The sequence below is a fragment of the Coloeus monedula genome (genome assembly GCF_965178545.1).
Source record: "Coloeus monedula genome assembly, chromosome: 6".
Taxonomy (NCBI): Eukaryota; Metazoa; Chordata; class Aves; order Passeriformes; family Corvidae; genus Coloeus; species Coloeus monedula.
In genome coordinates this window covers 57,045,575-57,073,224 of record NC_138786.1, presented here as the reverse complement: position 1 = coordinate 57,073,224, position 27,650 = coordinate 57,045,575, and the positions used below count along the sequence as shown (strand labels likewise).

The 27,650-nt window shown below is 43.1% G+C and overlaps 1 protein-coding gene across 1 annotated transcript in view; it reads left to right on the top strand.

The window, feature by feature from the left end:
• Positions 1 to 331: 331 nt before the first annotated feature.
• The window catches only part of JAG2 (jagged canonical Notch ligand 2), a gene marked incomplete at its 5' end in the record, with an annotated part of 70,004 nt that continues 42,685 nt past the window's right edge, over positions 332 to 27,650 (top strand). The window contains 3 exons of the mRNA XM_082284177.1: positions 332 to 676; positions 957 to 1,280; positions 26,973 to 27,027. Of these exons, the coding sequence (XP_082140303.1) occupies positions 332 to 676; positions 957 to 1,280; positions 26,973 to 27,027 (724 nt within the window). The remainder of the gene's footprint in view (positions 677 to 956; positions 1,281 to 26,972; positions 27,028 to 27,650) is intronic.

Here is a 27,650-nt window from a genome sequence, read left to right as displayed (position 1 = left end):
GCTCCCTCACAAGCAGAGGTGCACCCTACACCCTCCTCCTCCGCACACATCCCGTGGCTATTCCTCCGACACCGCGGGTTGGGTGTCCACCCCACAGCTATCAATACACGGGCGCGTGTCCCCCACCCACACTCCTCCGCGCCTGCGGGAGTCCCGCATCTCTCATCCCCCTCCACCACCTGGGGCTGACAGACCCCGCTGCGGGCAGGGCGGAGCGAGAGCCGCCCGCCGCCCTTTAAGAGCCGCGGCGGGAGCGGCGCTGGCCCCACCCGCCGGCCGCGGGGCCGGGCCGTCCCCCTCATTAATATGAAGGCAGCGGCCGCGGCGGCGAATGGGTAATGAAGCTGTCACTCCGGCACCTACTTGTTGGGTGTCCGCGGAGCCGAGGCGCACAGAGGGCGAGCGGAGCCCGCGGGAGGGGAGCGGCGGCGGAGCGCTCCGGGCGGCCCCGCCGGCAGCCCATGCCCTGCGCCCCCCGGCGCGCTGCGGGCGGCTCCCCCACCGCCCATGCCGCGAGCGGCCGCCGGTCCGTGGCCGGTGGGCTCGGCGGGCTCCTCTGAGGCGGCGGCGCGGAGCAGCAGTGGGAGCAGGAGGCATGCGGGGCGCCGGCCGGCCGAGCCGGGCCCCCCGCGCCGCCGCGCTCGGCCTGGCGCTGCTCCTCGCCTCCTGCGTGCAGGTAGGGACGGGGCGCGGGGGGCTGCGCTCCGGCCGCGGGGCGCCGCGGCTGCCTTTTCCCTTCTCCCCGCTCCCTTTGCACCTTGCTCGTTTCTTGTTCATATTTATAGCTATAATACTCTGTGCATATGTGTATGAATATGTATACGATATATATCGCCGCGGCGGGGTTAAACCCGCAGTCGGCGAAAGTTGTCGTGGGGAGCCGGGGACCCGCAGCCCCGCGCTGCCCCCGGCCGCGGTAGTAACGAGGCTGTCTCCCCTTCGGTTTTTATTTTTAGGTGTCCCGGTCCACGGGCTATTTCGAGCTGCAGCTTAACTCGGTGCGGAATGTAAACGGCGAGTTGTTCAATGGGGAATGCTGCGATGGCACGAAAAGCCCCGAGAACCTGGACTGCTCCCGGGACGAGTGCGACACTTACGTGAAAGTCTGCCTCAAGGAATATCAGGCCAAGATCACCCCGGTCGGACCCTGCAACTACGGATTCGGATCTACCCCCGTTCTCGGTGGAAATATTTTCTATTTAAACAGCAACAAATACTCCCACCAAGGCAGAACCCCCGAGACGGGCAGGATTGTTATTCCTTTCCAGTTCGCGTGGCCGGTAGGTTGTTAATCGCGCTCTCGTTATCACCCTTTTTTTGTGTGCTGTTCACCCCCCGCGCCCGCTCCCGTCGGTGCTGCTCCCGCTTCCCCGTTATTGAGCGGGGCCAGCTGCCGGGGCGCTGCCTTGGGCGCGGCCGCCGCTTCCCGGGGCTGCGGGGCACGGCCGGCGGCGCGGGGAGCGGAGGCGGCTGCGCGGCGGGGGCCACCGCAGGCGGTGGGTGCTGCGGGAGCCGGCTGCAGGCTGGCTGGGTGAGGGGCCGCGGCCGGCAGTGGCCGGACCGCGAGAGGCTGAAAGCAGGAAAATCACAATAACGGGGAGAACACCCTTCTCTCTCCCTCTCTCTCTCTCTCTCTCTCTCCCCGCCCGCGCAGCGGAGCCCGACGGCGCGGCCGCGGCGCGGGGCTGCCCCCGGCAGGGGGCGCTGGCGGCGGGCGCAGCGCGCGGGCCGGGGCGCGTGCCGCGGCTCGCGCAGGGCGGGGGCGGGGCGGGGCGCGCGCGCCGGGGGGTCCCAACACCTGCGCGGGGCGGGGCCCCCGCACCTGGGCCGGGCGCGCGCTCCCGCCGCTCCCGCCGCTCCCGCCGCTCCCGCCGCTCCCGCCGCTCCCGCCGCTCCCGCCGCTCCCGCCGCTCCCGCCGCTCCCGCCGCTCCCGCCGCCCCGCACCGCCGGGGATGGAGCCGGAGCTGCCCCCTCCAGCAGCTTTGGCTCGGCGGGGAGAAGCCGGCTCCGAGCCCCGGCCTTGACCCCGCGCCCCCCGGCTGCGTGCCGGCGTTTTGTGTGTGCGGGACCCGCGGCCGCCCCCGCTGTGCCCTCCGCTCCGCGTCTCGGGGGTGCAGTGGCTCGCCCCCGCAGCGCGCTGTTACCTCAGTCCCCGCCGCCTTGTGCGCCGCACACAGAACGGTCTGGGTTGGAAGGGACCTTAAAGACCATCTCGTTCCAGCCCCGCTGCTGTGCACAGGGACGCCTTCCACTGGCCCCGGCTGCTCAGAGCCCCATCCAACCTGGCTTGGAACACTTCCAGGGATGGGGCATCAGCGGGGGCTGCAGGCCAGTGCAAGTGTTTGTCCTTGGAGACTGAATGCTTCCTCCTGCTTTTGGGGGTGCTGGACGTGGACAGTGCCCGGCGCTGGGGAGCGGTGGGAGGGAGGGAAGGGAGGCTGGGCTCCCTGCCCGGCTGCCGGCAGGTAGGATCCTGCAGGGAGTTTTACAGCTGTTGCCCTCAGCCCTTCCAAGTGGGCCACGGGGTGGAAGATGCCAAGCTGCGAGGTGCTGAGGAATGGGGATGGTGCAGTGCCCCGGCTCGGTGGGGTGATGTGTATTGGAAGCCTGGGTACCTGCGGATTGCATTTGGCACCTGGTGACCAACAGATGAAATGGCCCTTGCTGACCTCTCAGGCCGTAGCTCAAGGGGTCTCAGTTACTTGAAGAATGCCTGCTAGGAATGGGCAGGGACAAAAATGCTTTATTTGCATTTTAAGCTAAAAGAAGCCAGTCTACATAAATCATTCAACTTTCTCTGCTACCAGGGACCCTCCAAGCTGATGCTCATGCCCCACAAATTAAGGACTGACTGAGTTTGCTGCAGTTAAACGTTTAAAAATAAAAAAGGTACAACAGATACATTTTTCCATGCAGAGGCACTAAAGTTCTGGTTGCTGGGTTGGGGTGTTTTGATGGCCTTTGGTTCTGTGCCCTCTTGAACTTGGAAATGTTCCTGTTAACGGGTATAGTCGATACCATAAACCCAGGGTATTTAGAACTGTGTTCTTAAGTTATAAGATCAAAGAGAAAATTCAGATTCTTTCTCCTCTTTATTGGCCATTTAATACAGACTTGATGAAATTGTAAACTCTTCAGTAGGAGATTTCAGTAACATTAGCACCTCAAACTTTATATGTTATCTGCATGAGGAAGTAAAGGTAACTTAACTCACACTTTTATTTTGCCAGTTTCTAGTATTGCTACTTGAAACACGAGGAGAGTTTGATAATCCTTGCTCTGCAGGTCCCTAAGCCCAGCCTTCTTTGAATTTTTCTCTGTTGGAATAAGCACATTCTTACCTTGCAGCTGCCGGATATTGTTGTTCTGCACTCACCCAGTCCTAAGTAAGGCCTGTTTGACCTGCCTCTTGCAGGTGAACTAATGCAGTGTCCCCAGCCCACACTGCCCTGTCTGCTGCTGTTTCTTGTACCATTGCCTCCAGCATTTTAAGGGAATTGAAATACTTGGGGTATTTTTTTTTTCCCACCATTTTTTCCTGCAGTTGTTGCAAAGCAGGCTGTAATTTTATTTAAACAGTGCCACTGCAGTCTAGTGGGTGGTTAGCTGATTTTTGGATGCTTTACTGAATACTCTCCCAGCCCACCCTGGTTTCTAAAAATAAGCTGTGGAGTAGCTTTACTTAAAACAGTCTGTGGATGCACCTTTGGAAAGAAGCCCCTCCTATATGTTGCAGTTAGGTCTTGAACTCTGTGTGTTCAGTCTGTTGATGGGGAACGTGGCATCTTTGTTGGAGCTGTGCAAAAGCTGTGTAGACTTTGCAAGGAGAAGCTTAATTGTAGTGCTGGTTTATCACAAGGGGTTTCTGAAGTTATGTTTCAACTCCATGGGGTAATTTCAAAATTATTCTCAAATAGTTTTCTTTCTCTATTTGAGTTTGCAAACGAGAAACAACAATATGGACATAGTTTTTTCATATGACTTTTATTTTTGCTGTACAACAGTAATGAAGTTACTGTTTCTTTAATATGATGGGAAGGAGCAAGAGTAAAGAAAATTGGAAACTGTGTCCTTCACTTAGGAAACAAATTTGCTTTGGTGTTGGCAGTGAGCAAAGGGTTTATTTCAGTAGTTCTAGCTTGAATTTTTAAGCCTCACAGTAATGAAAACCAGTATGAGTATATGCAGACTTCTTGGTGAACCTCATCTGAATGATAACTTCCTCACTTAAAGACTAATGTAGTAATGTATAAATTGCTTGGGGGGGGGGGGGGGGGGGAGGGTGTTCTTGAAGTCTGTGTGATACCACAGTGTCCCAAGCTAGCAGTAGCTGCAAAGCAAGTAATTTCTTGGAGAGTGATTTGTTTTGTTTTACTGATTGTCCTTTTTAATTTTATGAGGCAAAATTTTTCAGTTTGGACAAGTGTCTCTGCTGTAAAGCTGCAGTACCAGAGTTCAGTAACTTCCAGTGTTTGAAACAGTGTCAGTTATTCAGTTTATTCCTATTTCCTGTCTTTTTTTTTTTTTTTTTTGATATCATTAGTCTGATCTCTGATTTTCAAGAGGGAGCTTGGGATAGTGCCAGAAAGTTCTTAAAATTGCTACCTTGGGATACATCATCCACAGAAATCTGGCAGTGGGAGAGGCTGAGGAACAGCTAGAACAATACAGCTGTCTTCTTCACCCACCTACCTCACATTTTTTTCTTTGCCTCCTGCTGTAAAACTTGAAGCTTAATGCTTTTTTGAGATTGTTAACAAACAAATGATGCAATTAAAATTTATGTACAACTTTAAAACAAAGAAGTCAGAAGAATTCAAGTAGCTTTGAAGAATTGATTCTGATCAGTTAGTTTTGGCTTGTTAGTCTTGAGCATTTTTTTTTTTTTCCTAGCACAAAGCTGTTTGTTCAGACACTGAAGCTTCAGAAATACCTGGCACATTAATATTTATCAATAGCCATTGGCAGAATTTTAGATTTGGGGTTAATTGAAGGTTGCTTCTGACGAGGGTGTTTTAAAGTTAGTCGTTCTGCAGGATGGGTTATGTGGAACCATTTCTTGTACTCCTTTGCAAGATGGTATGAAATGGAGTTGTGTGTGGTTTTTCCCTCCACCCTGTTCTTTCCCTCAGGGAATTCAGAGTTTTTCCTGTACCGTAAATATTGGTTATGGCATCCGTTACTTCAGTTAATTAGTCATATAAAGGAATTGTTCTGACTAGTTGTGGATGTTGAAATCGTGTATTTCAGTATGCATCATTAGCTCCTCTCAGCCCCTCTGTTTTTGAGATCCTGGTGTGACTGACAGGCAGTGCAGTGCACCCATGGGTACGGTATGCTCTGAACTCCCCAGGTGAACTTCAGAGTTCAGGGCCTTGGAGATAAGAAGCAGAAACAAGCATTTTCTCCTCTCCTTTCCTTGGTGCTTAGCTAGGAGTCTGTGTAACCAATCTGACGAAGAGGTGGTAGAGGTTCAGGTTTTGTAAATTGCCCTTGTAAATTGCTTGGGTAAAGGGTGCCTTAAGGTTTTTTTCCTATTTAGAGTGTGATTGTAGCACCTCTCTCTAAACTTCTGAAGTAATGTTAATGTCCAAGTAGATAAAAAATATGTGTAATTTTAATGTCCAGGCTCTGTGTGAGTTTCATCCATATGCAGTACATGTGTGAGCCTCATCCAAATGCCTGGAGGGGTTCAGTTTTGATTTAAAACATACATAGGAGTGTGAACCATCAAAAATTTAAAGCTGTTAAGAGGATAGCTTGGCTACAGCAGTAAATGTTAAATTTCTTAGAAAGCAACCCATCCCCTACCCTGCCAAATCCTGAGCAGGCATACTTGACCTTACAGCTTTTATTAATGGGTACAGCATTCTGCTTGGCACTTTCACATGTCTGCTTAACTTTGGGATTCTGCATCAAGCTCTCCCAGTCCTTTTAATTTGAGAAATGAAGGTGGTTGGGCCCTGGAAGACGTCTGCTGTTCCAGCTTATTATCTGGGATCCTTGTGCCTCTAGGGAACTAGATAGCCTGGCTGTAGGAAATGCTCTTGTCTATTTTTGTTTGGCTGATAGATCCACAGTTGGTCTACCTCCTGTCTCAACACAGCCATCACTGCTCTCTGATCAGGATCTTGAGGCTTTGTAATGAAAATATCCTGGATTAGATTACTCTCTGCTCCCTGATAGAGTAAACATGCATCCTGTCATCTTGGATGACACCCCATCGGGACAGATATGCTTAAATTAGGCAGGTTAAAGTTAGGGCATTTAGCACTGGAAAAGGTACTTGTGCATGGCTGTACCAGAGGAACAGTAGGTATGGTTTTTCTCGTGAAAAAGATTACAATTTGACAAATGAAACCTCAAGGGAGACACAGCAAGCTTTACCTGTAATTAGTTGTTCTTTGCTCCACTGAAACTCCTTCTCAAGGAAAGTGCTTGCAAAAGCACAGTTCCAAGCAAGACCTGAGGAATAAGAAGTGAGAGCAAGACCTTATTCCAGAATGTAAAATTCATCTGGTAGTGATGGGCCATAATGTACATGCATCACACCTCATTAGCACAGGAAATCAGCATGGAAAAAATAATGTAGTTGATAGCTGCATATTGATGATCTAATAAATGTTTAATGTCTTATTTACCAGTAGCCTTTTTTCCCCCGGGTGGAAGGCTTGGCTGACTATACTTGACTATTTTTTTTCTATTTTTCCCCCACCTGAACTTGGTGCATGCTTACTACCTCTGCCTGATGGGCTTGTCAGCAGACTCTAGGACTCCTGTGGAGCTGCCATGCCAAAATATTTCTTATTGTCCAATTCATGGACAAATACACTGTGAAGTAGAAAACATGGATCCATGTTTCCTCAGTTTTGGGGAGGTAGATTATGGAATTTGTTTTCACCTGCTCAGTACTGTATTTGTCTTGCAGCCTTTTTGATCAGAAACAAAAAGTTGAGGAAATGGTTTATTATAAAAATTATGTCCCTTTGCTCTCAAGTGACACAAACGCAAAGGGTAGTTTTCAGGTTGTTTTGCTCTTTCTTAAAAGAAGAAAATGGGGTGATGTTTTAGAGAGTGACTTCAGCAATGCTGGGTAGTGACAACTCCAGTTGATTTCAATAGCAGCTGCAGGTGTCACCTCTAAAAAAGAACCAAGGCCTTAATGGTGACCACTTCAGAATCACTCTTTGAAAAAGGGATTTATTATTGGCATGCTGTGTGTGCCAGCAACTATTTGCAGCTTGCCCAGAATAGAAAGTCTAAAGACTTAAGTTTCATGTAACTATAGGAAATCTGTCTTCTAATTTTAAGCAGAAGTGCTCTTTGCACTCTTAATCTTTCATGCATTCATGTCACTAAATCTAGAATTTCTTATTCTTTGGAATAAATATGCCTCAAAGGACAGTATTCTGCTAACTATTTAAACTTTAAGGTATAAAGTTCTGGGAGTTTTTTGAATGTCACAGAGATGGTCAGATAGTAAAGAACACTTCTATTTATACTCCTTGAAAGCTTCCTTAAATAAACATGTGCTTATTTATTGGAAACACTGAGGCTGAAGTCAAAACTTGCAGATGAAGTCCCTCATCTCCCAGCCACTGAGAGTGTGCTTGTACACCTTTTGTCAGCTTTCTAATCTTTATTCCAGAAGGTGCTCCAGCCAGCCTATCTATGAAATGCTACACTCCTAGCCACACAGCTGGTGTGGGCATTAAATCTTTGACTGAAAATGGAATAGGTATTAAAGTAGTCAGGATTACTCTTACACGAGAGGATGTGAGCTGGAGAAGCAGAGCATGTTTGATTCACTGCAGTGCAGTGGTGTCTTTGTAGCACTGTCCCTGGGCTGTTTAAAGATGTTCCAAATGCTATTTTCTCAGTTTAAAAATCTGCATAGGAAAGGTTTGCTGGAGACATGACACTTGTAGCTTTAACCTTAAACAATCAGGATTATCTTGGATGTAGTTGGGGTAAAACTATAATTGGTTGTGTTATATCAGACTTCTGATATTTGGGCTAATTAGGCTGTGTTCCCACTGTATTTTAGGTGGCTTGAGTGATCCTGTGAGGTTCAAGTGTTAGTGTAGATGTTGAGGAGCTTTGTGTGGTGGAAGCTGCCTTCTGTGTTTGAGGCTACTGCTTGTATTTCTTGTGCAAATGCAACTTGCTTTGAGAGCTATTTGGGTTCACTGTTTTTCGTCACAAAACCTGAAAAAAATTAAGCTTTAGTCAAACAGTAAATGATGTGAAATAACTACATTTTCTGGATGTAAAAAAAGCCAAAACTTATGTAGTAAATTTTTAGTGTATTTGGGGTTGATAGGTATTTTTGCCACAAAGTTTTTCTTGTGTGGGAAGACAGATGTGTAAGGTAAATAGTGATTTTGATTTTAAGCTTTGAAAATTACTTTTGTATTGTCCCCTGTGGGCCAGTGGCTGTCTGGCCCCTCTGTTGAGCAATGCCTTCGAGTTACTGTGTGTAGGTGAGATGAGAGGAATTCATCTTTTTTTGTGTCGTCTGACTCCTCCTCTTGTTTTTCCTCTAGGTGTTGCTTTGTGTTGGCTCTGAAATACATGCTATGAACATACTTTAAAAACTACCCTAAGTTCATAAAGCAGCTATGATCATATCGTATACTTAGTCATCTGCAGGAGCTTTAGGTTATTGTGTGCCAGCAAGCTTCCCTCCCTGCTCTTCTGAAAACAAGCCCAGTGTTTTGTCAACTCTGTGTGGGTCCTGCTTGTGTTGCCTGCTCTGTTTCAGAGCTGCTCAACCTGGTGAAGAGACTAGAAAGTGACCCTGCCTTTTCTGCCAGCACACCCATTTGCTTTCCCTTGTTCCTCTCCAGTTCTAGCTGCAGTAATCCTCTGATCTGGAAGGAGCTGGAGAGCATCAGTTTGGAAACAGAGAGGCTGCTTCAAGGAGTGAGGAATAAGGGTGTCCTGGCAGTGCATCTGGCTCCTTGATGTTTATCCATTTGCCTACCTGAAGGATAGTTGCTACTGTTCCTTGGCAGTGACTCCACCATTCCCTCCCTCTTCTGTGCTGTGATAAACCTTTGATGGGCTTTTTGCTAGAAATCTGCTCTGGCTTTGGTTAGTGGGTGTCTAAAACGGGTCAATCTCCGGTCAGAGGTGACTGCTGGCAGTCATGTGCTGTGTCCATTCAGTGCTTTTGAGCTGCTCAGCTCTCACAGGAGCAGGAGGTGGAGGTGTAGCCTGACCACCCCCACCCTGCCTCTTCTCCCAGGGCTGGGGGATGAACCATTGTGGGTAGCTGAGAGCATCTTTGCCCGTTCACGTTGGGCAGCACTGACCTGCTTCCCGTGGGGTGGTGGGGCTCCCTTAGAGCTGCTCCTTCCCCTGTGTGCACCCAGGGAGACCTGCTGGGAGGGAGAGAGCTGAGGAGAGCAGTGTGATGGCTCTGGTGTAGATCACCTTGAGTCAGGGAGGGGTGGCCATCCCTGATTTAACCACAGTCTCTAGTGCCTTTGCTTACCGTACAGGAAAAAATACTCTACGTAAATGATTTGAGTGCTGTCTTCAGCAGAGTCTGTCATGTGCCCATGGATACTACAGGCAAGGAATGATGCTAGGCTAGGAGTGAACAGATGAGTTTATTTTTTGATTACTCCAGTGCTTTTGCCTTCTTTTTTCTGGTTTGATGGCCAGATTTTGCTTGAAGATAGTTAATTTTAGAAATCCAATGTGTGCAACATAGCAGACACATTTCAGCATCACCAAAGATTTAAATACCATTCAGCTCTAAGAGAAATGCTTGCTATTTGCCTGAAATATCTCTACTGCTGCTTTTGATATTAACCATTTTTCTTGTAATTATATTTAGGGAATGATTTACAGTTATAAAATGTTGTTTAAGAGTTTAGTTATACCTTACACTCACTTGTTAAACCATTCCCAAGGGTTTTCTTTATAGTTGTAGCTAGCCTTTAATTTGTATATAAAGGAGAAAAATTAAATATTTATTATTACTGTTTCAGATGCTAAATAAAGTGTAAAAAGCATGTTTAACATGAGGATCTTCTGATAACAAGAACTCTGAGCTGAAACATGTAATAAGCCTGGATTTTATCTGTGGTTGCAATGACTGCTCCTCAATAGAAAGCTACATTAGATGGAAGGGACAAGGCATTTCAAGGCTAAATGAGAATCTTAGGCTTACTTGATTAGAGCTTGCAGAGGTTGCTAAGAAACAGCCTAATAGTCCTTGAGTAACCAGTTATATGCCCCTTGGACAGATGCACTGGTGCTCATTCTCTGAACTTGCTTGGGTTTTTTTGTTGGGTTTTTTGTTGTTGTTTTTTGGGTTTTTTTTGTTGTTGTTGTTGTTTTTTTTTTTTTTAATTGGGTTTATTTTTTTTTAAATCTGAGATAAGGCTGGAGTATTAGTACACAAACTGCAATCTGTTTACATCCTGCTTTGGTCTTGGAAGTCCTGATTATATATATCTTGCTCCCAGCAGGATGTGCTCTGGTGGGCTTTGTTTAGTATGTTACTATTTGATTATTGTAACATTTAAATTATTCTTGCAGTGCCTCTTCTAGTTCCACAGAGTTCACTGTGTCTCTAGTCTCTCCAGTGCTTTCTAGTACTATGAACATACCAGCTTGAATAACTTCAAGCATATAACATTCACACTGGATAAATTTTACATTTTCAGACTCTTATTGAGCAGTAAATACTAATACTGATGCAATATCCTATGGTAGGTAGAAAAATGCTTGCTTTTGGGTAGAGCTAGCTTTCCTTACCCCTTCATGCAAATTGAAGAGAATTTTTGTATGAGCTAACAGTTAACTAAAACATCAAATAGAGTTATTTCCTTTTTCCTTTTTTTTTTTTTTCTGAATATGTATGATTCTGTTTATAGCATTGTAAAGGTCAACAGTCTACTTTAAGACAGAATCTACACTTTTAGTGTAATAGGTCCTAGATTCCAGCTGGAGAACTTAAGATCTAATTAGGGAACTTCTTCATACTTGAAGACTTGATTGACATGTGCTTTAAGCAGTTAAGTTGAGAAATATTTAAAGAGCTTAATTATTGATCTTCAATTAATCTACTGAAGTAGAAGTTTTTTAGGATGTGCAATTTTTGGTTCTATTTAGTGTTCTTCCTATTGACTGAGAACAATTTTAACAGCACTGGTCTGGTAACCTGTGCTACTGCTTAATAGTTTCAGTTACTGTTCCTTTCTCTTACACCATTAAAAAAGGTGGTTTTATAGGTCTGACTTATGGTACAGTGACATGATTTTCCTTGTGTCACAACATGGAATTTTTACTGTAACTGGCTACATGTAATCAGCAAAGTCTAAAAGTCAGACTGTGCTTACTTGGACTGTGAAGGGCAGGTATATCCATGTGCTGCCCCTCAGTAATGACTGGTTTTTGCACACCACAATGACCTGATAGCACCCCTGGGTTGGTTATAAACTGTTGTTTAAATCATACGTTTATATGTAGGCCCAGAATATTTTAGTGTTGTGTTTGGCTGTTGGATACCTTTGTAGAATAGAGTATTTTTCCATGATTCATCTACACGTATTAGTGCTTTCTCCTATCAGAAAGTGAGGAAGGGAGGGAAGTAGGGAAAATGAAGTGCTTAGACTTGCACAAACATGTAAGGTGTAGGTTGTCAAATATTTAGTACTCCTGCAGTGCCTTCTGATGTTTGCTGTTCAGCTGTGATAACTTCAGGGTTGTGACTACCAAGCTATAAACCACACATCCCTTGTTCTTGAAGAGGTGAAGGTAAAGTGGTTGCCCAAACCCAGCTGGTGGCAATTCTTCAGAGGTTAATTTCCAGAATTCAGGTTCCCTTTATCTAACACTGTGTGTCCTGGACTTGGACTCAGGGCCGTCAGAACGTTAATTGTCACAGGGCTCAGGCAGAAGTGCAAACCGCTGCATGTCACCAGAGCTTGTCAAGCTGCTCATATCTACTCCCAGATCACTGCAAATATAAGGTAAACAAAATAAGCTTGGCTTGTGGCAGCTTGCTATCAGTGATAATTTGTTTGTCCCTAAGTCATTAGGATGGATTTTCAAGATTTGGTACTCCGTGAATCTTCAGTTTGCCAAGGAATCTGGAGAATTCAGAACAGCAGGGAGTTGGTGGCAAATGAAGTGCTGAAACTGTAAAGTGGTCACTAGGACGTACTCTTGAGTTATGACTCCAGCTTTGGACTAACAAAATTACTCTCTGGCTTTTTTTAATGTTGGCCTGCTTTCCATGGCTTTGTTCTGTTCTCCATTGATACTCATCCTGATGAGGAAAGCTGTAACATTGTTACCCACCAGAGGAATAACTAGGGGTCAACAGTGAAATAAATTTGAAGACTTGCTGACATCATCTTCCTGTCATAGCTTCCCGATCCATAGCAGTGGGAGGAGAAGGGAAAAAATAGAGAAGCATTCTGAATTTACATGCTTAGAGTAAATTTATAGGGAATGTGCTTACTTTCAAAGGCTGTTTCATGTACTTTGCTACTCTTGTTACAAAGCTCTCCTTGCTAAGGTGTGCTCATCTGTGGGCTTTGTCTGATTTGTAATAATATGAAGCTATATCAGATCCCCTCCAGTTTACGTGAATCTGAAAGGTTCTGATGCTGCTTTGTTATGGTGGGATTGATCATGTCTTGGTTGTCATATATTCAAGTAGATAGCTTGGAATTGTGGCCTACATATGCTATTTTATGCTGTGTTTCTTTGCACTGTAAGCAATTAATTTTTAATAGTAATTAAGTCCAGTGTAGTGGCTGGTGTTGCAAACATGTGATAAAGATTTACTGTAGCCACTGTTCAGAAGATTCAGTCCTGCTCCTGGAATATGTTAGAAGCACTTGTTTCAGGAATGCGTTTATAAACGTAGCTTTTTCACAGATAAACTCTGGCTCTACCGTGTATATTTAACTGTGTGCATAATCCCTGTTTAATCCTTTATTCAAGTTCCTTGCATGTGTTGATCTACATGAAAGAACTTGCACTTACTCTTAGAGTAGGGACTCTTATTTTTCTGTTCAACTGATTCCTGTAAATTTACAGAGAACTAAAATAAGGTGTTTTATTTCTGTTTGCTTCCCTGTCAACCTCTTTAGCATGTGCAGAATTTGAAAACTGAGCTGGTGTTTCGCTTGGGGCTGAAATGAAGGACAGTTTAGGTGTGTTATCCCTTTCTTTTGGATTAATGACACTTCTGTTACTAGCCATGAACAGGTTTACATTCTGTTTGAGAAGTCTCTTGTGGAAATGCGAAGTTCAGATTGACTGAAACTGTTGTGTGACTCATGTAGCAATAAAATAGAAACATTTGTGTTTCTTAATGTTGAAAAGGCCCGTGGTGATGCCTGTGCTCAGAACCAAAGCCATGGGAGGAAAATGATGGATCTTGTTTAGAGCTGCATGAGGGTTCAATCTGTCAGCTGCTGCCATCACTGTGGGCCAGTGGAGTCTTGGCTTCATGTCCCCTTTCAGCTGTGGCTGCTGCTGCCCAAGGAGCTCTAGGGGTGACTCAGTTGGGTAGGACTGATGAGGGAATTGAAGAGGGCTTAGAAAAACATTGCCACAATCTCTGCTCCCTTAGGAGCAGTGGTTGAGTGTGGGCCTCTCCCCTTCCTAAGGCAAGACATCTAGGACTCATTAGCTGGAATTGGTTTTGTGGGCCTTTGCCTTTTCAAAAACAAAGGGAAAGATTGCAGTGCTATCAACAACTAACATTATTTAAAGGGTTTAAGATTAAAACACTATTCCCTATTCCTGGGGACTTTGCATACATAGAACTTGGAGGCATATCTGGTTTTTTATAAATTTGCTTAACTTCTTAGTATGCATATTTCCAATACAAAAGAGTGCATGCAGGTGTTCTGTGTTCAGAACAATAATTAAAGTATGTTATTACATAGTTAGTTTAATTCCCTCTTGACTTCAAGTTGAAATTATAATGATGCATGGCTCCAAGTGCCCAGAGGACACTAATATCCATGCCACATGGAGTGCAGAGGGGAGGGGAAGAGCAGTATTAATTACTAGTCCATCTTTGAATTCTAAATATTATCATAAAACAAGCCTTGCACTAACCGTTAATGGGTCTTCATGGTTGTTACATACACTTCAAAAGAGACAATCTAGCTACACTTTCATTAATGCAACAAGAAAGTGTGTGTATAATGGGCTTAATTTATCTTGGACTTCTTCCAAAACTTTAGGAAAAGAGTAAGACATGGATACTTGGTTAATATCAAGTTTGTCTAAAACAGTTCAAAGGTGGTAGCAAGGCTGAGAGCTTCCACTTAAATCTAACAGAGTGATGTTCAGATGGTCCACAACTGTCTGCCTGGTACTGTACTTGTACATGTCTATCTAAACGTCTTTTCTCTCTATTCTCTAATTTCATCAATATTTTCTTCTGTTCTTTGCTATTGGATTAACTGGGTGGTTCTCTGGATACTCTTACTGCCAGCTCCAGCTGTGGGGGAGAGGACTGGAGCTTATTAACTGTGAAGTCATGAAAGTATCTGAAGATGTAGCTGGTTTATTCCCTTTAATGAAATGATCAGGCAAAATGTCTGTTGACACTTAATCCTATGATCCTCTGTCTAAAACAGTGGATTCTGACTTATTTGGTCCACTAAAACTGGATACTAGCAAAGAAACATCTACTGGAATTGCTACTCTGTTTCCTAGTATGTAATTTCTGATTCAATATCGATTTCTAATCTCAAAAATCAACACCTTGTGTTCTCCCTGAATAGGATGGAAGGCTGTTATTTAAGGTTCAAGCGCATTTTCAGGATTGCACATGGGGTTAATTTCATTTTCCTTTCTGCTGCTTTTGCTCTAGAACTCTCAAAAAGGGAAATGTAACTGGGGGATGTTAACTAGGCTCTCCTGTTTGAGAGTGAGAATACAAACTGATAGCTGTTTGGCAATTATCAGGTAGACTACTAGGAGGTTTTCTCTTCCTTTTGTATGGTTGTAGTGTTCCATACCAAATCCTATTGCTTTGGATGGTAGCTGTTATACTTAAAATAGTGTTGGTAATTGGCTGGCTTCTCTACTATCTAATTTCTTCTAAGGTGTAGAAGGAAAGCTTGCTGATCCTATTTTATATTTCAATATGCTTTTGAGAAACCTCACTGGGACAGGCACAGTAACAGCCATATCAAAGGATACCCAAATATTTGTTAACTTTTAATCAGAGTACATAAAAGTTTAGTGTATGTAGATAGCTTGGGTAAATTAGCAGAGGGGAGCTGTGCCTGTAGGAAGGATGACTAATGGTTCTTCTGTAGCCCTTTTGTATTCTGTGCTCACCATTAACTCTGACCAGCTACTTGAAACAAAGCAAAGTGATGAGCAGGGTGGTTTACGACTGTTTTCAGGTGGATTTTACTTTGTGTACATGTCATCCTTCTTTATGGTGTCAGTTTTTCTTTCACAGTGGTAATGTATGAATAGAGTAATACACAGTAATACAGTAGTACACAGTAATGTATGAACAGAGCATTGCTGTGCTCAGGCTGCTGAGACAAGCTGTCCTTTTTTGAGGCCACATGCCTCAAGCTTTTTATGGGATGTCAGGCCTCTGCCCAGCAGATCTGAGGATCATCTCCAAGATTCTTCTGCCATGTTCTTTGTTGCAGATTGGAATAGGAATGGTGAGCTGGGCTTCCTTTACCTGGAAGAAAAGCAGTTTCACAGAGTTGTCAAATGGTATTGAGTTTCTGCAAGTCTTTTCCCATGACTTGTTAGAGACCTGCAGGAGAAGGTCTTACGTGCATACTGACCAAAACTTTAAAGGCATTTTTTTCCTTACTGGAGAGTGTGAAAAAGTACAAATGAGAAAGATTACCAGCAGTAGGTTTACCTCTATATAGGTATGGCTCCAGAAGGCCTGTGATGTCTTAATTCCTGCTTCTCTACTCCTGTTTATTTTGGTCTAAAATGTGCTTCCTGAGGTCACTAAGGATTTTGATCTCTGCTCAAATTCTGAATCTGTATCATCTGAGGCCTGGGCTGAGCCTGTGGCAACTGTCAGGCACACAGATATTGAGGCAGACCCAAATGGCTAAAAGGATATATCTGCTGTTTCCACTTATCAGGAGTACTCTAGGGATCCATGTAGAGTATCTAGAAGCATCTTTTGGAAATCTAGATAATTAACCTGGTTTGCTCTGAAGAGACTGATTCTTCCAGTAGTTTGTGTCTGGGATCTTGTGTAATGATGAGGATTCCTTACATTATTTCAAGATGTGTTTTATGGAGAGTAGTGCTGCATTTTGGGTGGTTCAAGCAACAGCAAGTCTGTGACTGGTTTTTGCTTTTTATTGCCTTTCAGCTTTTAAGTTCTAACGTTTTTTTAGCTGTTATTTTCAGACTGTCACAGATGCTCTTGTCTTCACAGCTTCTGTGCCAGTCATGCTAACCTAATCTTTGCCTTTCCTATTCTGTTCCTCCCCTAATTCTCCCTGGAGAGCAAAGATGATGTTTTGAAAGCTGTTTTGTTCCTTAGACTGGTTCCTGAGTGGCTGAGAGGCCCAGATTTTAATTTCTTGCTTGCTCTTCAGCTGGCATGCAATGACATGTCTGGCTGGTGTGACACTTGGCTCAGTGACACATGTAGACGGTGCAGAATCGCTTTCTTAGTGGAGGAAGGTTAATTAGGAATAGCACCAGCCTTCTTCTGTGCCCCATAGAAGCCAGTAGGGGTTGGTTTTGGCTAGTGTAAATAGAACAGCTAAAGTTTACAGATGAATTGTGAAATTATTTCAGTTATTTTCCTGTGTAAATCTTGGTTTACCAGTCTTCCCAAAACAAGTACTGGTTTTCTTATAGTTAAACCAGGATTTTTGTCACAAATGTGCTGATGAATTTTTGTGTGAAAAATTGCTGTGAAATCATTAAGCTTTGTATTTCACTTGACACTTGTCAATCTTCCTCTAGTGAAATAAGTGCTTGCTGTATTTGAGCATTTCTGTTGTCTTGCTTTGAATGACAGTATGTTCTGCTTTGTGTCACCTGACTTAATCACTATTAAAAGACTGTCTGGATTAACTTTTCCTCAGGGGAAGTTTCAGAAGTCTACGGTCCTCTAAACCTTTATTCTAAATAATAAGATCTCCCAGTTAGTAGCTTTAGCTCAGCTTGCCTTTATCTGAACAGCATTTGTTGCATTTATGGCAACAGGTACCTGACTGAATAGAATGCATGGGTTGGTGATTTCTGCATTTGTCCTATTTCATGCGACTCTTCAGTATTGCAGAAAGGAGAATCTTGATTAGATTTTTCAATTATGTCTTCTTCTGTCATGGTTTTCAAAGAGGAGATATAATTATAAATCTGATTTAGAACTGCTTTGTTTCTCCTGGCTTCCTTTTCTTCCTCAGACACTCCTTGGTCACAATGTTCGTATTTGTGGGATAGATGGTAATGACTCAGGCAGGTGTGCAAGATTCCATAGTGTAATTGTGTTATTTATTCTAGCACTTTGTTGTTTTAATGTCAGCCATCAGAAAAAGTGAAATACCTGCTTCAGAACCACACCTGTGCTGGAACTGGAGTTCAGGGAATGTGAACAAATGTTCACTGGAGGTTAATGGCAAGAATATAGAAAACTGCTTGTCATTGTCCCTAGCTTTGTCTTCAGCCTGGGAGCCTCCAGAAATAGTCTCTCTGAAGTATTTGTGCCAGTTTGCCTCTGGACCCACAAAACTCTTAAAACCACTTTTCCCTGGGGCCACCTGTGTAGCGTTCTGCCTAAAATGCAGTCTTCTCTCATTTCTCCTGGCTGTGACTCCTGTTAGCTTATTTTCTTACCTTTTAGTTCTTGCCAAGACCATGGAAACAGATTATCTACTCCTGACCCATCCCCAGGGCTTTTTGAAGCATTTAGGCTTCTGTCACACACTCCTGTTGTGTCTTTTCCAGACTGAGGAGTTTTGGCCAACTTTTTCATTTCTCTGATGGAAATAACTTGATTCTTTGTTCTTCCTTCTTGCATTTCCGTGGACCTTTGATTTCTGCAGCCCGCCTCCTGGAAGATTTTTGTTTTTCTTTAACTGCTTTTCCTATCCAGGGTGCTCTTTACAACAGACTTCTGAATATTAAGTAGTCAAGACATGGGTGAGAGTGGGAGGCAGATCTCTTACTGTGATCAAAGAACTTGTGTTGAGTTTGTGAAGGGAACTCGCTTAGCTAGGAAAAGCTAGATGGCTTAGGTGGATTGAAGGAGTAGTTGGTTATGGAACTGGCAAGTCAAAAGATGTATTTAGTGAAACCTTACTCATCAACACAGATTTGCACAGAAGAACAAGGTCACAGGTGTCATTAACCCAGGGTTATTAAGTGCTCTATGAAAATTAGTTTACATTCAACAAGGTTGGAAGTTAAAATGAGATTTGCAACACTGTAATCCTTATTATGACAGTTGGTACAAAGAATTCTGAAAGATACCATGGAAAGAGAAAAGAATAAGAAGTTGTTAAAAGACCATCTATAATGTCATTGTTCTAGTAACAACAATAAGGTTACTGGTTATTCATCTAGGATGAAATTGATTATTTTTTCATAAGTATTAAACTTATTCAGTTGGAAAAAAAATAATCTCTTTCCTCCTTGATGTACTGATTAGTTCTATAAGCCAATACTTTTGTTGAGACTTGTGTCACAGAGGATCTGCATAGAAATGGCATAAACAGAAGGCATTTGCAGTAAAATAGAAGTATTTCAAGAAAACTGACAACTTATAGCATGGATTGGTATTAAACATTGATATTCTTGCTGGAAAAATCTCAAGAAAGGCAAGTTATCATGGGAGTCCTGAGTAGCTGAATTTTCACTGATGCTTTTTTTGCTTGGTTCTGAAAGTATATGGAAAACAGATTATTTGGAAGTCAATCCTATGGTGTTTGCTCAAATTTAAGTGGCCACAGTTGGCAGCTCGGACTTCATGGTTGGAACTTAATCTCTGTTAACACAGCAGAGATGTGTACATGCTGGAATCAGGGGAAGGGGGATGGATAGGGTGGGGATGAATAGCAGACAGCTATAAAAAGCAGAGGCGAGCATTACTTCTGCTCCCTTGGACTAGCATTACTGCTATGTGTGTAATGGTGAAAGGCACTGCTTTAGAATGGGGAGGGGCTCTTCTAGGAGCTGAGAGCAGCCAGCAGATGAGCTCTTCTTCGGATGAAATCCTCACCTGACTGCTGCTCGGTCACATCTCCTGCAGGTTTTCTAAATGAGAAGCTAATGGCTTGCTCCTGGTGCTGTGAAAACTGTTACTGGGGTGCCTGTTTCCTTTTTCCTCAGGGATGCTGCTGCCCTGGTGCAGCAGCTGGCTGACAGGTGCTATCAGAGGTCAGGGCCAGTGCTGAACCAAATGCCTCATCTCTGACTTGCCATTTGTCACAAGGTTGACTTGGCTGAGATTTGCTTTTGAGTGTCTGTCTAGGGGTGCTAAGTTACAAGAGGCTTGTGGAGTCTTTATTCCCATGGTTTAGCTTCTCATATATAGATGGATCTCCAGAGGGCTCTCACTTTGCTTTTATGTGGTCTGAGGTGACTCTATTAACGTCCTGCCTTGAGGAGCTCTAGTCTGTCAAGGCATTTAGGCCTTTTGTGAAAATGGGTCACTGTTTCTATAGGCATTAGCTAAAGCTAGTGTGTGACTTGAGATGATTTTAAGAACTCCACAGCTGAAATGTTTGCTGTTCCATGATATATAAAGACCCTTTCACACTGAGAAACTCCTGCTGCATTCTGCCATCGCAGGAGGATCAGATTATCTTCAAACTCTTACCTGAAGATCTTAGTACAAATGTATTCTCTGGTAAGGTAGGTCAGGATCCTGGTAGTTTTATCACCTTGGAGTGAAGCATACTGCTCCCATTTCATAGAACACTAGGCACTGCCAAATAGGTGTTGTGATACCCCTTTGAGTTCCTTCTTCAAGCTGTTTTATCTTTCAGATGCATGCAGCTGGTTGGTAGGATTCTTCCACCTAGTTGCTGGGTAATTTTCTTTGCCTGAAGTGAGTCTCTACCTGGGTGTTAAATTTGATATACTAACTCCAGGACTGACTCTTATTCACCTGTTGTTTTTATTTGTGCTCTTTTTGCAATGAAATGATCTTAATAGTCTAGATTTCCCTCTGCCACCCCCATATGCACACACATACACACCTCTCCAGCTTAGGTTTTGCTTAGTTTGGTGGAGGAGTGGAATGAGTGTTAAGACTCATGTAGGTGGAGATACCAGCCTGTTGTCTGTTAACCATGGCAAAAAATAGCCCCTCTCACCCCTCCCTGGTTTTGCAGACTTCCTAAAGATCGTCAGGTGGGGCTAATTCATAAAGAGTTCCCCTCACACAACACTAGGGCTCCAGAGTTTGTAAACATCATCCTGCTTTTGTGACTGGGCCAAGAGGAGTATAACTGCAGTAATTGCTCTCAAAGAGAAAGCTTCAGCTTGCTCAACTGCTTTCTGCTGTCTGCTGCTGATGTTTGCAGGACTCCAACCCAGCCTTCCACCCCTAGCAAAATGGGATTGTTTGGTCCTGGTTTACAAAGGGAAGGCTTTTGTTTAGGACTCACTATGCTTGCTCCTTAAATGAAAAATGAGGATTTGGAGGATGGGCATCTTTATGATTTGCATGGTGGATGGTCTCTGAATTCAGCAGACAAGCTTCTTGCATGCAAGTGGCTGAAATATCCTTCAAGTTTCAAAAAAAGCCCCTTACCCTGTCCCCAAACCCCCATGTTCCCCCCAAATGGGGATGATTTATTCCTTCAGTAAAGGTCCCTATTATGACTTTATAATGTCTGTTTCTAAAAGATAAACCTTCAGACTCTGTGCTTAAGTCTGTATTGACAATGAGTCCTGGATCTTCTCAGAATCTTTCTTCATTTCTTCCTTATTCACTTTCCACCTCTGGGTTATTCATGAGGAAGTTGTATGAACTCACTGCAGAGTTCCTGGGGAAGGAAATGGAATATGCTTGCCTTGAAGTCAGCTTTTTCCATGGCAAGCAGGCTGCCTGGGGGAGGGGAGAGGTGCTGAAACAAAAAAAGGGGGGGCAAGTCCCCAGACCTGAGCTTGCCTCACTTGACTCAAAGTTCCTTAGGAAAGCAAGTATGAGACTTGACTGTGCTGATCAAGACTTAGTGGACTTGGCTGCAAAAAATATTGGTGGTGGCTTGTTCCAGAAGTTGCAGAAATTAACCTGCAGTGAGACTAGTGATATGCTATCCAGTGTTCGGACAGTTGAAATGTTTGAGTACAAATGTTGCCTGTGCTTGATTGAGGTTTGAAAAGAAACAGTATTTCCTGGTGATGAGACCCTGCATTTACTGTGTGACTGTGGAACAGGAAGATAAGATGGGCTTGGGATTTGTTTAGGAGCCACACTTTTTTAATACTTCATAGCTGATTCTTAAAACATTTTTCCCTGTAGAAAATCCACTCAGTCCTTTTATTCATGTGAAATTAATAATTTTTTGTCTGTTAACATAAAAGTCACCACAGAATGTTATTGATGGAGAAAACTTCAAGTATTGATTTCAGCTCAACCTTCACCTTTTGCATTTTTCAGACTGTTGGTTGGAGAATCTAAGTTCTATACCTGACTGAAAGTGTTGTCATCAGATTGTTCATCTTTCTTGGGATGAAAAGTCTGACATGACTGGTTTGCCAAAAAAAAAAAAACAAACCCTACCTCTTGAATGTTGATTTGCAGATATCAAGGTAATAGTAATAGGTCATGAAAAGACAGTGCCAAACCAATATTACAGGTCTTGTTTCCCCCCTCCCCAGAAAGGAGGTCGCTGGGATAGTATGGGGAGTGTTTTGTTTAGTGTAAACAGTGGAATAATGCTTTGAAGTTGCTTGTGTCAACACCAGTCCTGAGGAAAAAAACACAACTGAGGCAGCATCACCAGGATAAACAGACTTAATTTGTATCTTTCCAAGCTACTTGGCATATCTGTTTAGTTAACTCCTACGAAGTGGCTCTTGCATAAGCTGTGCTCTTCTGCAGAAGTGTGCTGATACTCTTCTGACTTGTAGCCTTTAACATCTTCTGAGTTCTGGCTTGATGAGCACAAATCCTGTTGTTCGTGTGTTTAATTCTTTCCAGAAGATAAACCTAGACACCAAAATCAGTAGAATCAAGTCTCTTTTCAGTACTGGTGCTCACCCCCATCACCTCCCCCTCCAATGTGTGCCGTGGTCACTTTAAAAATATTTTCTAAATATTTTGCTAGTATTGGTTGAAATGAACAATAGATTCTACTTCACACAGCTTTATGTATCAGAACAGACTGGAATATGCATGTCCTGCTGTTCTATCAGCCTGCAGCAAGAGTTGTGTGCAGGTTAAAGAAGCAGGTGTGGTGGTGTGTGTATTCTGCATAAGGCTCAAGATTTTGGGGCATTCTTAGGATACTTGTGTAGCGTTTTTTGTTAGATTTATGCATGAACTTGAACACGTATCAACAGTCTCTGTGGGGAACATGTTCTTAAATAACTTTTAAGTGAGTCTGTTAGTATTAAAGATACATCAAAGAGCCAAGACACTGCTGGATGATGTGAGGGGTTAAAGATTTACTGTATGGGTAGTCCTTAGGTTCTGGACAAGAGCTGAATTAATGCAGGTTCTGTTGCTGTTTTCTGTAAGCACAGTTTAAGAAAGATGTCTGCTGTCAATGTCTCTGCTATAGATGAGTTACTCTCAGTTGGTGTTAGTATGTCCTGGGTAGTCTGTGTTAGGCTTTCTGTAGAGGAGTGCAGATGCTTTCATAAAATAAGTATGGCCATTACAAAGCTCAAAATATCCTTAAAAATTTATATCCATTAGTGTTATTGAAGTTTAGTTCTTACTCTGGTTATTGGGTAAGGTTACTCTCAGGGTGAGCCATATGGATGTTAAAATTTCCACTAATAAATCATTTTGGTAGTAAAATGTGTTTCTGATAACTGAGCCATAACTGGGAAGCTCTCAATGCAGCATACTATGAACATATTTAGTAACACAGATGCTTTTTTTGTAAGTTTTCAGCTGTCGTTTTAAAGTGAAGTGCAAAATTCAAAGAAACGTAAGCAGATCTAGTGCAAGACTTGATGCATGTGGTAGTGGGCAAAACTGGTTTTTTTTGAACGAGTGGGTTAAGAACCAGTTTTCTCTGTTGAGGTGTATAGCTGTAGTAGGATGATGATGCATTGCACTACCACAGGGAGGAATTCCTCTTTGAAGTTATTGACCAGCTGGAGATGAGGAAGGGTGACAAGCTGGGTTGGTACCTTTTTTAGGGGTAAAATAGCCATAAAAATCAGTTTTATGGTTGCATTCTTGCTGTGTCTGTTGGGGTATTTGAAGGGTGGCCGTGTAACTCAGTAGAGACCAGGAAGTTGCACAACTGAGATCTGTCACAGATGATATTGATGGTCCAGTAAATACACATTTGTCTATCAATACTGTGTAATGCCATTTGATTAACATCTCTAATCTCCTGCAAGTGTGACTGCAAGCCTTTCTAAAAGGTTACCCTCCAAGTGCTTCTTCATGTGTCAACAGCCAAGTGCCATAGCAGTAGACGCAGGGAAGTGAAAGGATTTAAAAGTCTGTGTCTTGTCTTTGCTGTGTAGGTTCTTTAAACCTGTTGTGGGTGGGTTGTGGTTCTTGGTGGTGACCAGTGGGAGGATGGTAAAAGCAAACGCTGGAGACCAGACCTGGAGCTTGCAAAGCCACGAGGAGGCAGCACGAGCTGTGTGGGCTCCTCCAAATTTTGGAGGAGCAGCTCTGCACCAGAGTCATGGTTGCTCATAATGTGACACTGAACCGTTCCATAAATAAAGTCCCTCCTGATGGGAGAGAATTTTCTAGAAGTCCTTGCAAGGAGTTTCAGAGATAAACCGAGACTTTTCCTTGAGTTTCAATGCTGCTTGATAGTTGTTTATTAAGCCTTATCAGAGGAACAGAGCCACTAGCGTGACCCAGGTACAGCATAGAGCACAGAAAGCAGGAGTGAAGTCTCTAATTACCAAGATTTACACAGTCTTTTAAAGATAATTTAACCAATAGTTACTATAAATGTATATTATTTTCCCTTTCCTACCAATTATTCAGTAACACGGGCAGGAACTGTGGAATTCTCTTTCCAAACTACTTTTAGTGCAGAACATGGAGTAGTAGAAGAAGGAGAAGAAGGTTTAGAGAACAACAATCCTCCATTTTGATATTTTTTACTCTTATCTATTTACTACAAAGAGAAGCCCAAAACCTCTACATTTTTCACCCTGTGACAATCTTAGAGTAGTCTACCACCTAATTCACACCACTGTATTTTCTAGTTCCTGTCTGATCATTGGTAATTTTTTCCAAGGTTGGAGGTTAAAACAGTGTTGTTCAGGCGGGTAAGCACGCTTAAAAACAGGGAGAGAAATATTCTCGGCACTCTGGGTTCCTACAATAATATACTATTAAGTTTTTATAAGATTGTAAAGCAATATTTTCTGCTCCAGAGACTATGCCAACTTAGACCATGAGATTTACCCCCAGAGCTGTGGGATTTCTTGTTTTAAGCATCTTAAAATGAGTAGAGCATCCCCATTGACACTGTCCAGCATGATCATGCTGGAACAGTGTGTTGCATGGAACTCTCTTTACCCACGGAAATTCCTTAGCATCCTGGGCAAGGATACAAATCTGCTTTCAAATGGTGTTACGGGAAAGCATAGGTGACTGGTCTGTTTCCTAAGACTGCAAGTCTAGCTCAGTTTTTTTTCTGACTTTTATGGGCAGTCAGGTGCAACAGCCAATTTGCAATAGGAAGGACCAGCACTTACATAAGATAAGTAAATGAGCATCTGGAAGCACTTGAGCACTGGTCTATACTTCTAGTAGAAATCAATGGAACACAGGAAAACTAAGGGATATGTTAGAAGGTAAGTAGTTAAAAGTGGAAGATGTGGATAACTTTGGACCTTTCACTGATTTGCAGAGTTCTGCCTAGATTAGTTCATAATTTTGATGCAAAATAAGGAGACATGCAGTTGCCAGTAGGGCAGTACTATATAGAACTTATTTTCTCAACTACTGAATGTATGGGTGAGGTAGCAGTTAGGAAGAGGGGTTGCAGGTAGTGTTTTCAGAGTACAGTAGAATCCTATCCTGCTTCCCTAAGTGCTGAGGCTGGGGGTGGGGGAGTGCAGGGAGTGGGAGGGGGAAGCTACTAAAATGCTCCACTAATATTTGTCTTCAAAAATTGGGTGGAGTTGTGAGCTGTGCTGTCACACCTCAGAGGCAGAGGCCTTTGCTTTCTCAGCTGATCTCTCTCAGCTGTCCATTCCCAAGGGCTGTACAACCTCAAGTATGCTTCGGTCCAGTATGGTCACTGCTGAGCTCCCTTTTCCCTTCCTTTCTTGAGTCCAATCTAAATAGTCACCACTAAACCTGTTTCTGTTTCAGTAGTGTAAAATCATTTTCCCTAGGATATGTCTGAAGCTGAGAATACAGTACAAAGTTTCAAAGGCTGAGTTGTGGTTTGTATGTTAATGTAACTGAGCAATAGGAAAATAAGCACTCAAGTGCATTTCTGGGTAGAACAAACTCTCCTGTAGTCAAGGAAGACCTCAAACAGCCCTTCTGCTTGGGGTGCTGCACTGATCTTATTGTTGCTGCTGTTCTAAAATGGGGAGGTTTCAATGTTATGATTAACCCTCCTTGGTGTGGAGTTGAGGGGTGTATACAGCACATAGGAGCCATCTCAAAATAAAAACACACATCTCTTGATGTAACAGTAAAATAGTCCTGACGATTGTGTGAAAGGTGGCTGAGTTCTTATGTAATTCTCTTCCAAAGAAGGTCCTTGCAATTTCTTGGCTGAATGTCCCCATATCCATGTGAATTTATAGATCATTAAGCTGTGAATTGTGCACACATTAGGGCTTGGCTCTGCATGAAGATGTCTATAGGAGCGTTTTAGGATAGTGGTGCAATAACTCTTTTCTCTTCTTGATGGTTTTTCCTTGATTTTGAATGTATGTGAAGATCTCAATGTTGCTTGTAGCAGTTGGAAGCTATCAAAGCTGAAATGGTTGGACAGCTATTCTTGTTAAACTCAAAACAGTTAAGAATTACCTGTATGCATAAGGTAACTTTTTTCTATATAAGTTCAGTATTTGAATATCAACATCTGTCCTACATATTTGATCATAAACCAAGTGAAATGCCTGCAGCCTTGGTTTAGTGAAGTAAAGCCTTCATGGTTTTTTTCTAAATAGTTTTAAAACTGTCTGAAATCATGGGTTTTTTTCTCTCCTCAGGGGAAAGTACAGTACCAGGTGTGCTTACTGTAATAATTGTTTCTGCTGTGTGTTTTGTAGGTCTATTTTTCATGCTAGCCTTCCATGAGTCAGAAGTCTAAATTTTTGATAGATGCAGGGTGAACTGTTTCTTCTTTAAATATGTTTTTCTGTAAAACAGATCTGGTATAGACTTTTCTTTCATGTGCTCCCTAAAGGATGGCTCTCATTCCTTCCTAGGGGAGGTGGTTCATTTGTTTAAGTCTTAGATATCCCAGCTGTTTCCCAAGGTTCAGAACCTCATTTCATTTAAAGCTTTTAGGACTGCTTCTGAAAAGGATTTCTGTGGCTAAGCAAAGCTGAGAATTAGATGCAGTGGGAGGAGAGTAATAATAATTCAGTCCTCAATGTGTGTGTGTGGAATGTTTTTGTTTTACTGTTAGCATGGCTTGTCCCACAATTTTTAATGCTGTTATATTTCATGCTTTTGAGAAGATGCCTTCAAGGGCTTTCACACGACAACAGAGAAATGAAATTTTCAACTGCTTCCGGTTGGCTTTCTTGTAGCAGTAAAATCTGCTTATTTCAAATCAGTTTGGTTATAACAGTTTTTTATTACTGTCTAATTGGTGTCTTGGTTTTTTTTCAGAGATCGTTCACATTAATATTAGAAGCGTGGGATTGGGATAATGATACGAAGGCTGGTGAGTATTTATGTAAAGCTTGGAGCTTGTGCTTATTCTGTGCTGTATGTGTGCAGCAGGATACAGTTTTCCCCCTCCCCAATTTGCAATCAGCCATCCCTCCAAATCAGCTCTAGGCAAACCTGTTGTTGAGTAAAGGGCATGTACAAATCCAAATTAGTGAGGAACTGGGAAAAATTATTGCTATATAGGAAAAAGAATGTACAATTGTAAATGAAGGGTGTAATTAACACATGGCTTCTGATAATTAGCTCTAAAAATGTTTACAAATCATGGTAGGCCCTTTTTTTTTAAAAAAAAAAAAAAAGGAAGCTAATCTGTAGAGTTGCACTTCAAATTCTCCTCAGTCTGCCTGTGACCATGCTGTGCAATAATTTCCATGATCAGGTGAACAAGTAAATATTCTTGCCCCCCATAAGGGAACTGTGCTTCATGTTATTGGTGAAAGTGTTCTAAATCATGGTATGATCCCTCTCAAGTACTGGAACTTACCTTGCATTTTCAGTCTGTAAATGCTAATACTCTGTGTCAAAGCAGGGTTATTTATCTGAAGTGAAAGCAAGATTATTATATAAATACTTGAAAATCATATCAAGGTGCTGGTTGCCATAATGCTGCCAAAG